General features: G+C 38.2%; 1 protein-coding gene across 1 annotated transcript; it reads left to right on the forward strand.

Annotated features, from left to right (window-relative positions):
- Positions 1–121: 121 nt before the first annotated feature.
- Positions 122–10,053, forward strand: LOC128071400 (protein LZIC-like). The gene is given in 9 exon segments (XM_052664277.1): positions 122–184; positions 720–878; positions 4,136–4,244; positions 5,762–5,897; positions 6,469–6,567; positions 7,862–7,957; positions 8,255–8,336; positions 8,826–8,864; positions 8,867–10,053. Coding segments are annotated over 7 exon segments (597 nt in total). The 5' UTR covers positions 122–184; positions 720–878; positions 4,136–4,143; the 3' UTR covers positions 8,911–10,053.
- Positions 10,054–12,928: the final 2,875 nt, after the last annotated feature.

A 12,928-nucleotide genomic window follows, 5' to 3' on the forward strand; every position in this document is an offset into this window, starting at 1 on the left:
CCAATGAGGGTAACACCCGCGGCCGCACCCGCATTGGCTCCGGGAAACCGGAAGTGCGTGCGTCTGAGTGAAGTGCTTCTCCAGCAAGCTTCCGCCGAGCTCAGGTAGGCGGGGCCCCTGGCTCCTAACTCTGGAACCTTCGGGTAGGCGGAGGTGGAGAGGGGACCTCGAGGGCCTTGAGGAGGTAGTTTGATTTCTGGTCTGGGACGAGCGGAAGAGTTTTGGGGACAGCGGATTCCCGGCGACTTCTGGTGGCAGCCGGGCCTAGTCGAGCCCGCCGCCGCAGGGCCCAAATGTGGGAGCTTCAAGTTCCCCGGTGGGAAGTGGGATTTGGGGCTGTGACCGGAGCTGCTCCCTTACCGCGTCCGAATGCTTGAGGTCCGCTGCTCTTTTCCAGGCAGGAAAACTTGTGCGCTCCAGCTTTACTGTTTCCGTGCTTCTGGGTTGGACAGCTTCCCTCAAGGCAGGTCCGGGTGCGGGGTTCTCCTTTGTCACCCCTCTTGACTTCAGAAAAACCTGAGAACGACTGCCGGAGACACAGTCGAGAGAAAATGGGTTTCTCCCCCCTCCTCCAACCCCCTACCGCCCATTTGAAGTTTTCCTCGAAAGAGAGGTTGTGTTATATTCTCTGGCTGCCTAAGTGGAATTTTCGGGACTGCTTTAGGCCACGTTTATATATAGTAAATAAAACCACTCGTTAATCGTTTCCTTTTTCCCAGACAACTCCACCCCTAGGTGGTTTGAACTTTGAGCCTGTTTAGTCCTGATGAGAAGTTTCGCTTTCCTCAAGTTTAAGACACTTGGAACTTCAAGAATTGGAGGTTTATGCCAATTGAGACCGGTCAGCACTGAGCAGAGTTAAGAGTACTAAGAGACAGGTGAGCGTGAATGAGTAACTTCGTCTCCAGATTAATTTTTGAGAGTATTTTGCAGTTTTGGTAAAAGGTGCACCACCTTTATTGAATACTAGGTGGTGCCCGCGAGTTAATCTTTCTGAGCTAAATCTCAAATAATGTAGCATCAGGGTAGGGTTTTTAAAGAGTTTCTATCTTCCCTGAAATTGTTTTAAAATACCCTTACCTGGAGAAGGATGGCAGTCCACTCCAGTACTATTGCCTGGAAAATCCCATGGACAAAGGAGCCTGGCAGGCTACAGTCCATGGGGTCTCAAAGAGTCGGACACGACTGAGCGACTTCACTTTCCTTTCACTTACCTCCTTAAAATACGTTGTGCCTTTATACAGTTCATTCAGTTATTGACTATCTAGTTTGTATTAAGTGCTGAAGACTCTAAGATAAAGGATTCAGACTCAATTTTCTGCTTGCAGTTTACAGTCTGGAGAGGAATACAGACAAACCACAAGCTATAATGAAATCACATATAATTCGTCAGATATAGTGCTTAATAGAGACTAAGATGTAGAATGCAGTGGATAAAGCAGTCAGTTCTCATTATTCGTTTACTTTTATTCGTTTGTTTATCCAGTACTTTCTGTCTGCCCAGCATTGTGCTAGGTGGTGGTGTGTAAAGAAAATGTAAAACCCCTATTCTCAAATAAGTCACAATCTAGTGACTGGGAGGGAACCAAGGAAGGCAGTATGGAAAAGGTGAAATTTGACCTTGAAGAATGAATGATTTGGCCTTGATAAGTAGAAAAAAAAAATACAGGCTCAAAAGAGAAAGATGAAAGTGCATGATATGCTTTGAAACAGCAAGTAGTCCAGTATGGTTAGACTGTAGGAAATTAAGCCTGAAAAGACACTTTATCTTACATTAGGTTTCCCTTGACTTACACTGAAAAATTCAACAGATTTAAAATAAAATTTCAATGTGTATTTCCAGGAGAAATTATACATGAAACATAGTTACAGTAAATTACTTTCTGGCTAACCTATTATACATGAACTAAGCTATAATAAATTACACTTCTGGCTATAATGTAGTTCATTTATGTTTACATATTCATGATTGTAGATGATTTCAGCCAATTTTTTAAAATACAGTAAAAAAATATAACAGATGCAGTAGTAAGTCTAGCTTTTCACTGACTGCATCCTGTTTTGAATATCATATAAGGAATCTCCATTAAAGTTCCACATGTGGAATCACTTGGAAATGGTTAAGTGTAGGAAAATTTTAAGTGCTTTCAAAAGTTACCCTGAAAGAAAGAAAGTGAAAGTTGCTCAGTCTTGTCCAACTCTTTTCGACCCCATGGACTGTACAGTCCATGGAATTCTCCTGGCCAGAATACTGGAGTGGGTAGCTGTTCCCTTCTCCAGTGGATCTTCCCAAGGATTGATTCTTTACCAGCTGAGCCACCAGGCAAACCAAAAATTTACCCTAGGATTTAAGTTTTGATGAATATACCTAATATTAATGTTTCCTAAAAGGAATGTGAGTGTAATTTCTGTAAATGGAAAAACTCAAACACTATAAATGTTAAGGTAAATGCATACAATATCAATACACCAAATCAGGAGCTTTTCTATACCTTAGCAATAATCAGAAATTGTAATAACAGGGACTTCCTTGGTGGTCCAGTGGCTAAGACTGCACTCACAATGCAGAGGCCCTGAATTCAATCCCTGGTTAGGGAACTAGATCTCACAGGCTGCAACTAAGATCTCACATGCTGCAACAAAGACCTGGCACAGCCAAATAAATAAATATTAAAAAAAAATAGAGACACTGTAATAACAAAACCACTATTTCCAATATTAACAAAAAATACAAAATATCTAAGAACAGCCAGTGTTCAAAGCCTTTGTGAGTAATGCTTTTTTTTTTTTTTAACTAAAGACCATGAAAGAAAGCCTAGGTAATTGGAGAGATATATTGCTTAATTGAAAGATTCAAATTTCAAGGATTCAGGTTTTATCCATATTAATTTTAATGTAACTCTTGTCAAAATTTCAGTTGAATTTTGGGAACTAGTTGTCAAACTGATCCTTAAATTTATTTATAAGAGAAAATGTACAAGAATAGCCAAGAATTTGGAGGAAAAAACCCACAATAATAAAAGTAACTCCTTATCAGTCATCTCTATACACAAACTTTAAAGCTGTAATAAATAGCAAAGTAATGCCTTAAAACCAGAATATTGTCAACGAAACAGAGTCTGTTTCTATTGAATCTCAAAGGTAGCATAAATAAATACCAGTAGAACAGTTTTGGGTCAGTTAGTTATCCATTTGAAAGAAAATTAAAGATCCCTATTTCACAGCACTAACAACAACAAAAAAAAACTGTGGGTGCTTAAAGGGCTCAATGTAAAAAAATATCTATAAAAGTCTTAGAATACAAAATAGTATATATTTTGGAATTCCTGGTGGCCCAGTGCTTAGGACTCAGTGCTTTCACTGCCAGGGCTCAGGTTCAGTCCCTGGTTGGAGAACTAAGATCTTGCAAATTCTGTGGCACAGACCCCTCTGCCCCTCCCCCCCAAACCAAAATAGTATATATTTGAAAATCTTGTAGGGTTAGGGCCTGCTTTCATGGGACACAAAACTAAGAAGACATAGAGAAGATAGGTGTGGCCATTAAAAATAATAATTTACCATAACAAAAAATACCATAAGTAAAATTTTAAATTAGGAGATAAGAGGTAATATTTGCAACATAAAAACAAAAGACTTTATATCCATATTATATGAATCAGTAAGAGAAAGATAATCCCATAGAAAAAGGGGCACATTTCCAGAGAATAAATTCATATCAAAAGTTGTTCATGCCTACAGGTCATTAGGTAAATGTACACAAAGGTCAACAAGATAACACTAGGAGAATTCTGAGTCCTGGAGTGTACTTACTAAGAATGAAAAAGGATGTTAAAATGAATCTTGTGGAGCAGAGGCACACCTGATCTGTTTCCTTATGAAGCTGTATTTTCATTTATCAAATTTGTTTAGTAAGATAGATCAATAGTTAAAACTTCTGATTAATTTGTCAAGTCAATTAAGACTGCCAGGCATTTTTGTGGGGGTGTTTATACGAATTTAAACTTTTCTGTTTCTTTGCACAGCTATCTTCCCCACACCTGTAGCTCAGAAAGAGTATAATCTAGTTTAAATTACACTGCTATATTGAATCATTTCAAATAACCAGTACTGCATGTGGGTTTATTGTTCTCCTTAGAGATTAAAATGGCTTCCAGAGGAAAGACAGAGACAAGCAAACTAAAGCAGAATTTAGAAGAACAGTTGGATAGACTAATGCAGCAATTACAAGATCTGGAGGAATGCAGGTAAGAGTATAATTGTATACTGCTATGCTGTAAAATGGCGTTTTTTTCTACAGTTAGATTATAAGCTCTACGTGTGCAGTCCTGTGTGTGATTCTGGTTTCCCCTGTAATGTTCTTCACAGTGCTTTGTCTGCTGGACAACTAAACTCAGTATAGGTTTTAGAGTTAAAGAGCAAGTCTTTAGCTTAATTACAAAGTGAGTGTGAACTTGGGCAAAATGCTTAACCACCTTGAGTTTCCATTTCCCCAGGTGTGAAATGGAAATAATAACACCCATCTTGTCTTCAGTATTTAAAGTAGCCCTGCCTTGTATCAAACTGAAAAAGTATTACTTGAACTTTCTGGTGTGTGCTTTCACCATTAACTGCTCAAAGGTCTAAGATTGCTCATTGCCTTTTTAACAACCTTGAAGATTGTTGTAAACATTACAGATGAAGAGACTGACTTAATGCTTGGCCCAAAGCAAATGTTTATTAAATGGCTTGTTTGGAGTCCCCAGATGGCAAGTGCTGCATTGTTGTTGTATTTCAAAGTACATAAAATTTTATCCACCATTAATGTTTTGATGGCTCTGAAGGGGTGGGTGGGCTACAGAACAGTTGTGCTGGTGGTGGTGATAGTGGATGAGTTTCCTTACCCAGAAAAATCTTCAGCTAGCCTTTTCCCTGATAGGGAATCACAGAGTAGGTAACGAAACTCCCTCAGCACCTGTATGGAAATGACGTTCTCTGGCTCTCCGACAGTAGGAGATCAAACCAGTCAATCCTAAAGAAAATCAACCCTGAATATTTACTGGAAGGGCTGATGCTGTGTAGCTGAAGCTCTAATACTTTGGTCACCTGATGGGAAGAGCCGACTCATTGGAAGAGACCCTGATGTTGAGAAAGATTAAGAGTGGGAGAAGAAGGGGGAAGCAGAGGGTGAGATGATTGGATGGTATCACCAACTCAGTAGATACGAATTTGAGCAAACTCTGGGAGATGGTGAAGGACAGGGAAGCCTGGCATGCTGCAGTCCATGGGGTTGCAAAGAGTTGGGACATGAGTTAGCGACTGAATAATGATGATGATGATAATTATGACTATTTATTAAATACCTATTTTATACCAAGAACTTTTCATATTTCATTTAATGCAAGGAAGGTACTATCATCTGCAGCTTATAAATAAACTGAGTCTTGGCTAGTTAAATATCTTATATTTAACTAAGGTTATACCTAAGGTTATACCATTGATTCAGAGACTGTCTAAAAGGAAGTTATGTAGTTTGTTAAGCATGCCTCACTTTGGTAAAAAAAAAAAAAACAAGGTTATCAATGTTGCAGGATAATGCCTACAGTAGTATCTGAACACATCCATCCATTAGATGTATTTTTGATATATTTCCTTTCAGCCTTTTTTCCACCAACGTATTTTTTGTATATATATGTATTTGAAACCTTGGTGTATAAATACTGATTTTTTTTTTGTCTTCTCTTGAAACTCTATATTTTTTGGTATTATGTCCATTATACTTCAGAGAGGAACTTGATACAGATGAATATGAAGAAACCAAAAAGGAAACTCTGGAGCAACTAAGTGAATTTAATGATTCACTGAAGAAAATTATGTCTGGAAATATGACTTTGGTCGATGAACTAAGTGGAATGCAACTGGTAAGCATAATTTATTTACATTGATGACACAATTTGTTGTGGTTTTTTTTCTCAGTAAATATATTTAAAATATTAATAGAAAATATACCCTGTTGAGGGCTTAACTTCTGGAGGAATGTCTGCTAAGTCACTTCAGTCGTGTCCGACTCTGTGCGACCCCAGAGACGGCAGCCCACCAGGCTCCCCCGTCCCTGGGATTCTCCAGGCAAGAACATTGGAGTGGGTTGCCATTTCCTTCTCCAATGCATAAAAGTGAAAAGTGAAAGTGAAGTCGCTCAGTCGTATCCGACTCTTCGAGACCCCATGGACTGCAGCCTACCAGGCTCCTCCGTCCATGGGATTCTCCAGGCAAGAGTGCTACTGATGGATAAAACAGCATTTGCTTCCAGATCTTCATCTAGTTGTTTGTTTTACTCCAGTGACTTGCATGGAAATAGCAAATGGAAATTAAAGTTGTAACAGTATTTGATGAACAAAGACGACCTATTAAAAATTGAAGACCCATCAATCAAATATTGTAATATTTGATTTGTTGAACTGTTTTTTTTTTTAAACCTTCTTGTATTTCTAGGCTATTCAGGCAGCTATCAGCCAGGCCTTTAAAACCCCAGAGGTCATCAGATTATTTGCAAAGAAACAACCAGGTCAGCTTCGGACAAGGTTAGCAGAGGTAAAGTTTCTTTCAGTTGATCTAATCACTTTGTGTATTTCTTTTCTCAGCCCAAGAATTTGCTCAGTGTGATGTTCTGAAGTTTAAAACTTGGTCAGTTGAAAATGTACAACAGCAAGAGTGAACCCTAATGTAAAGTATAGACTGTGGGTGATTATGATGTGTCAGTGTTTGTTCATCAGTTGGAACAAATATACACTCTGATAGGGGATGTTTATAACGGGGCTAGTGTGCATGAGTGGGGGAGGCAAGGGATGTATGAGGAATCTCTGTACCTTTTGCTCAATTAACTGTGAACCTAAAACTGCTCTAAAAAGTAGTCTTATTTTAAAAAATTGGTCAGTTGATTTTAGAGCTACAACCCACAGTTTCCTGACAAAATTAATCCTTTATTGATAACAAATACAGAGGTTTAAATAGCATATGGCAGTTGAAATTGCTACTGACTGCCTCTACCAAGACGCCACATTTAAAGTTTTACTATTTAGTTCTGGAGCTCTGAATTGAAATCCCATCTAGCATTCATTAGCAGCACCAGTGCTTATGGGTGTGTGGCCTTCCCTATCTAAGAATTTCAAACATCCTTGTAAACCTGATACTTGAAGAAGTCTGTTTATAGACATGAATGTAATTAAGATGTTAATAAGTTATATGCAGCCATTGGTAATTTAATAGCCTAGTGATTAAGAGCATGGATTTGGGACAGATCAGCTCAATTTGTACCCCTGCTCTACTATGGACATATGTGATGTTGGCGGAGTTCTCTTCTTCGGTCTCTTGCTGTTTCCCCATTTGTAAAAAGGCAGTAATGATACGTCTTCTGGTTCTTATGCGGTTTAAATGGAGTAATATGTGTATGTGCACTATTACTAATGCAGTGTCTATGTACATAGTACCAAGGCATAGTACATGCTCTCCATGTTTCTGGTGGTAGAGGTGATATTTAATCAAAGGTCAGGGGATCTGTAACCGGTTGTCTCTTTCAGGCCTGTAGACCATGCTTCAGTGTAATGAAATGGAGTTCTTAGAGGTAGCTCCTCTTTAAAGGAAGCTGTTGACCTACTAATTCCTTAGTAGAGTTTGTAACTAAGACCATGGTGATGATTAGTACCAAGAAATATTAGAACTGTGTGAGAACATTCCTATCATGTTTACCTTGAATTGTTTTTATAGTCTTTTTATAATATTAATCAGTAAAGGATCTTTTCTTAAAGAAGTAGATCTAAAAAGCTTGATTTTATGCAAAGAATGTTTTTAACTTAAATACCATATGCTTCACATTCATCTGTTATAGATGGATAGAGATCTCATGGTAGGAAAGCTGGAAAGAGACCTGTATACTCAACAGAAAGTGGAGATACTTACAGCTCTCAGGAAACTTGGAGAGAAGGTATCTGTATTTAATTCAATATATTAGGTATAAGGAAAGTGTGGGAAGTGTTTGGTATAGAATCCTTGCCCCTACTGGTTTCTTGGCTTGCGGGATCTTAGTTCCTGGAGCTAGAACCTGTGCCCCCTGCAGTGGAAGCGTGGAGTCTTTAACCACTGGACCGCCAGGGAAGTCTCTAGTATATAGCTTCTTGATCTGTAATTTAGTTTGTGGTCCTATGACATTCTTAACAGTGGTTCCTAGAACCACTTGTTAACATCTGAACTCAGTCCTTTGGGCTTTGTTTTGTTTGTTTAGCTGACTGCAGATGATGAGAACTTCTTGTCAGCAAATGCAGGTGCTATTCTCAGCCAATTTGAGAAAGTCTCTACAGATCTTGGTGAGTACTCTTGTATTTCTGAAAGCTGGACGTGAATTATTGCTTCAGATTGACAGATGGTGTGGGTGAGATAAAATGATGGTCTTTTCTTGAGTTAGCAATGAAACCAGAATTATTTTCTCTATAAACCTCTTTTAATGGGTTTATTTCCCAATACTTTTTAATTAAAAATAATCAAGTTAGTATAGCCTAATGTTTTAAAAACATTTGTAAGCTAAATGTAAATATAAAAGTAAATTAAGATTTTACATGTTCTGTTTCATACCTGAATTAAAGTGTCTGTAACCAATAAATTGCCTGTGTAGCTGAGTTGTTTGTGCAAGGGAAGGAAATGGGATGGCAGTGGGAAGGTTTAGGGATAATGCACCAATAATAGAAGCTCATTTTATTTCCTATTTTAGTATCAATGTGATAGGTTTTCCTTTCTTTACCTGAACTGTAAATGCATTTGAAATGACATCTTTGTTTATTATGTGTCTTTCTCCTTAGGCTCTGGAGACAAAGTTCTTGCTCTGGCAAGTTTTGAGGTTGAAAAAACGAAAAAATGATATGGTGTGAACGCTTGGGAGATTGATGACATTCTTATTGTAAACGGTATTTTTCTTCTGGGGAGTTTGAGTTATGGCAGAGAAGTCAAGAGATTCATGAAATGTATTCATAACCTAAGAAAAAGTGACAGAAAAACGTACTCACTGCTTTTGTTTATGCCCTTCGTCATTGTGCTTTGTGTAGGGATACACACTTCAGTCATTCTGGCCTTGTTGGGATGGAAGGCCTCATGAACCTTGTTCATTATAGTTTGTCTGTTTAAGAGAAAACAGTGTCTCTGCCTGTTTTTATTAACCCTCCCTGTTCTTAAGTGCTGATAGTAAATGAAAAGATGTGAAGTGACAGTTCTTTTCTGCTCATAATTTATCCCCATTTGTTGGAGTAAATAATGTAGCAACATCAATAGACCTCATATATGTTCATAGCATTTTAGAGTTCTGTGTGATCTTAGAAATCATTTTCATGTTACATACAAGGAAAATGAGGCTCAGAAAGAGCAAGTGACTAGTTTGTAGTCTTATTAGAGACAGAGCTGGGGATAAGACTTGGGTGTCCTGTCAGTGTAATGTCCATTGAGTTTTATTTATTTTGTGCTACTTTTAAAAAATAATTAAGACTTATTTGTACAAGTCTGTGTTTATGAAAATTCAGTGTCCCAATAAGTTGTCACTGAGGGACTATTCTCCAGCCTGTAAGCTCTCAGTATGAATGGTGCCCATTGTGTCTCTGAGTTTTGAGCTTGGAACAATGGGAGCCCTGTTGCGAGTCTCCTGAGGTGACTTAACCTCCTGTGTTGTTTCACCAGGGAAGCAATTGGAAGTGGCAGCTCGAGGCCCTCCCTGTGTGTGACCTCACCACCCAGAGGGTGGTGACCGTAAACTACTATTTACTCTTCAGTTTTTGGAGAAACACAAAATAAGTTCCAAGGAGTAGCCAGTTTCTCTCCTGAGTGTTTAGTCTCTCTGCACACTCAAATATGTAGATTTTCACATATGTATGTACGTCAGCTTGTTTCCCAGGCTCTGGCCACTTTATATTCTTACATGTTTTTCTCAGTATTCTTTTTCTTTTAAAAATGAAAAACATTCTTAAAATGTTTAAAGCTTCTTATATACTGTAAAATCTAGGTGCTCTGCCAACTGGACAAATTAGGGGAACTCAGCTATATTAATGCCTTATATGGAACTTGTAATGGGTAATTTTTTATGTATTGGTTTATGATGATCCACAACTCATTAAATTGTGACAAACTAAGGAAAAGCAGATTACCTGCTATTTGTTTAGGGCTTTGCGGTCAGTCATCATTATTTCATTATTCTGTGTGTTCTTTTTAACCGAAGTGAAATTCACATGACATAAAATTCACCATTTTAAAGCGTACAATTGAGTACACTCACAGTGCTGTGTGGTGATCACCATTATCTAGTCTAGAACATTTTCATCACCCCCAAGGGAGCCCCATCCTTACTAAGCAGTCACTCACTCCTCCAGCAATCACTCATCCACTTCCTATCTCTGTGAATTTACCTATTCTGGACATTTGGTATAAATGGTATTATATAGTATGGGACCGTTTGTGTCTGGCCTCTTTCACTGAGCATACTATTTTTGAGGTTAATCCACATTGTCACATGTATCAGTGCTTCACTCATTTTTAATGGCTGAAAATACTTGCTTGTGTGGGTACCATATTGTGTTTATCCATTTATCTCTTGATGGACATTGTGTTTTTTTCTCCACTTTTTGGCTGTTGTGAATAGTGCTGCTGCTAGCTCAGTTGGTAAAGAATTTGCCTGCAGTGCAGGAGACCTGGGTTCGATTCCTAGGTCGGGAAAATCCCCTGGAGAAGGAAATGGCAGCCCACTCCAATATCCTTCCCTGGAGAATCCCATGGACAGAGGAGCCTGGCAGGTTACAGTCTGTGAGGTGGCAAGAGTTGGACACGACTTAGCAACTAAACTACCACTACAATGAACGTTAATGCATAAGTATTTGTTTAAATACCTACTTTCACTTCTTTTGGGTATGTACCTAGGAACAGAATTGCTCTTTTGGGTGTTTGGGGTTTTTTTTTTAATTCATAGCAATATTTTCCCTTCCCTTTCAGTAGTAGTAGGACAAGGAAAATTGGAAGTATTTTATATTTGAAAGGGGCCTAAATGAATCTGGAGTCCTTAAACTTTGGTTTCCCTTAAACTTTCTGTAAGACTAACCTAAGTGAAATATTTTGCCATTAATCACAATAATGTATTCATTTTGTAAGGAATGACTACTACTCAATTTAAAATTAATCTTCCTTTGATAGTGGCCAGGTTTGCAGTGCCTAGCAAGACACTGTCAGGGCCGTGTGACCTATAGTAGGTTACTTAATCTTTTTGAGCCTTTTTTCTCTTCAGTTGAGTGGGAGCTACCCACTATATAGGATTACTGTGCATTGCCCTCTCTTTGTTAATATAGAAAGATGTTTTACATTGGAGCTAATCTACCATTTAAGTTTTTTCAAGAGCCATATGATATATTTTGTTTCACAAATTTGGTATCAGTTTAGAGTAACTTGAAAAGTGAATACTTTGAAAAGTCTGTTTAACTGTAGTTATTAAATGACTTGTAAACTATGTTTATATTCATATTTTGCTGTATTTAATCTTCTGGTTTTTTAGACCGCTTGGGAGGTCTCAGACTGCAGTAACTAATGCTAGGGTGGCTGTTTGACATCTTTGGGTCAAGCTAATATTTTAATGAAAGAATACCTGCATTTATCAAAAAACTGGGGTTGCCACAGAAGTAAATTCTAGTGATCAAGTGCCCAACCTGGCTGTTTAAGGAAATACAATTTGAAACAATTTCTGTTTCAATGTTTAGCTTTTTTTTTAAACCTGGTGAGTGGTTAAGTTAGGTATTCTAGGTGGGTGGTAGAAGAAGAAATCAAGCATTAGAATGAGTTATCCCCAGGAATGAGTTGGAGTTGGAACAGATGGATTTTTAACTTTGGTTGTTAGGCCTCTTATTGAAGACGCTCAGCCAGAGAACGATCATCTTAGGCAAAATGAAAGACTGAGCAAATCCACTGTTAGAAGAGTGTCTTATTACAGGGAATGGTGGATAGTTTGAAAGTATTACAGCAAAAATAAACCTGGACCATTTTGCCTGGAGCTTTTCAACCACTTTCCTGTCCATTTTTTTCTTATTCTAGTCATTACCAAGACCAAAAAACACTCTTTTGCTTCTGAAAATGTTTTTCAGGCATTAATATGTAAATTTAAACTGTTAGCATTCCCACAGACCCCCATGAATAAGCTGTAATTGCTTCCAGTCTGTGTAGCCTTGGAATTAAACTGAGGAAACTAGTATTTAGTATTTTCATTAAGTTGGAAAAAGTAGGTTAGAAATACGGTTCTACTAGGTATGGCCTTTTGACACCCTCACTCTCTTTTTGAAAGCCCCTCTCCCTGTTCACACTAACAGCAAAGCAGAGAGACTGAGCTGCTGAAGGGACCTGAAAACAAGGGGTCAGTGGCATTCTTGAGAGTTCGCAGTGGAAAGTCCATGCTGTTCCAGGCAGAGGGACCACTGGAGAGGTTTGAGGCTGTCAGTTTGTAGCTTCCTAATGCTTGGTTGTTTTCCTCTGAGAACATCAGATTCCTTGCAGCCTGAGACAATGGACAACCATTGAAAATAAACAAGTAAAAATATTTTCCATAAAGGAGGTCAAGGAGAGCCACCAGTTTTCTTTTGAATTAAAAAAGAAGAAGATAATGCTAGTAAAAATTCTTATTAAGATTATGCATCAGTCACAGGTCCTCTGCCCCAAATGCTGGTAACTGTGACCGTGAACTTCTGAAGCCTTCCCAGAAGAACTTCTGATTGTGTGTTTCTGTCATAATTTCATTACATGGTTTAAAAGTTTGTAATCTTAACTGTCTGTTTACTCCAAAATGTCTTAGTAGTTCAAGTACTGTTTTTTTGGTTACTGCTAAATTGTCATATATACACGGGACTTTTCTTTGTTATAAGAAAGAGTTCAGTGATTTTTTTTTTCCACT

The sequence above is a fragment of the Budorcas taxicolor genome, unplaced genomic scaffold (genome assembly GCF_023091745.1).
Source record: "Budorcas taxicolor isolate Tak-1 unplaced genomic scaffold, Takin1.1 scaffold455, whole genome shotgun sequence".
Lineage (NCBI taxonomy): Eukaryota > Metazoa > Chordata > Mammalia > Artiodactyla > Bovidae > Budorcas > Budorcas taxicolor.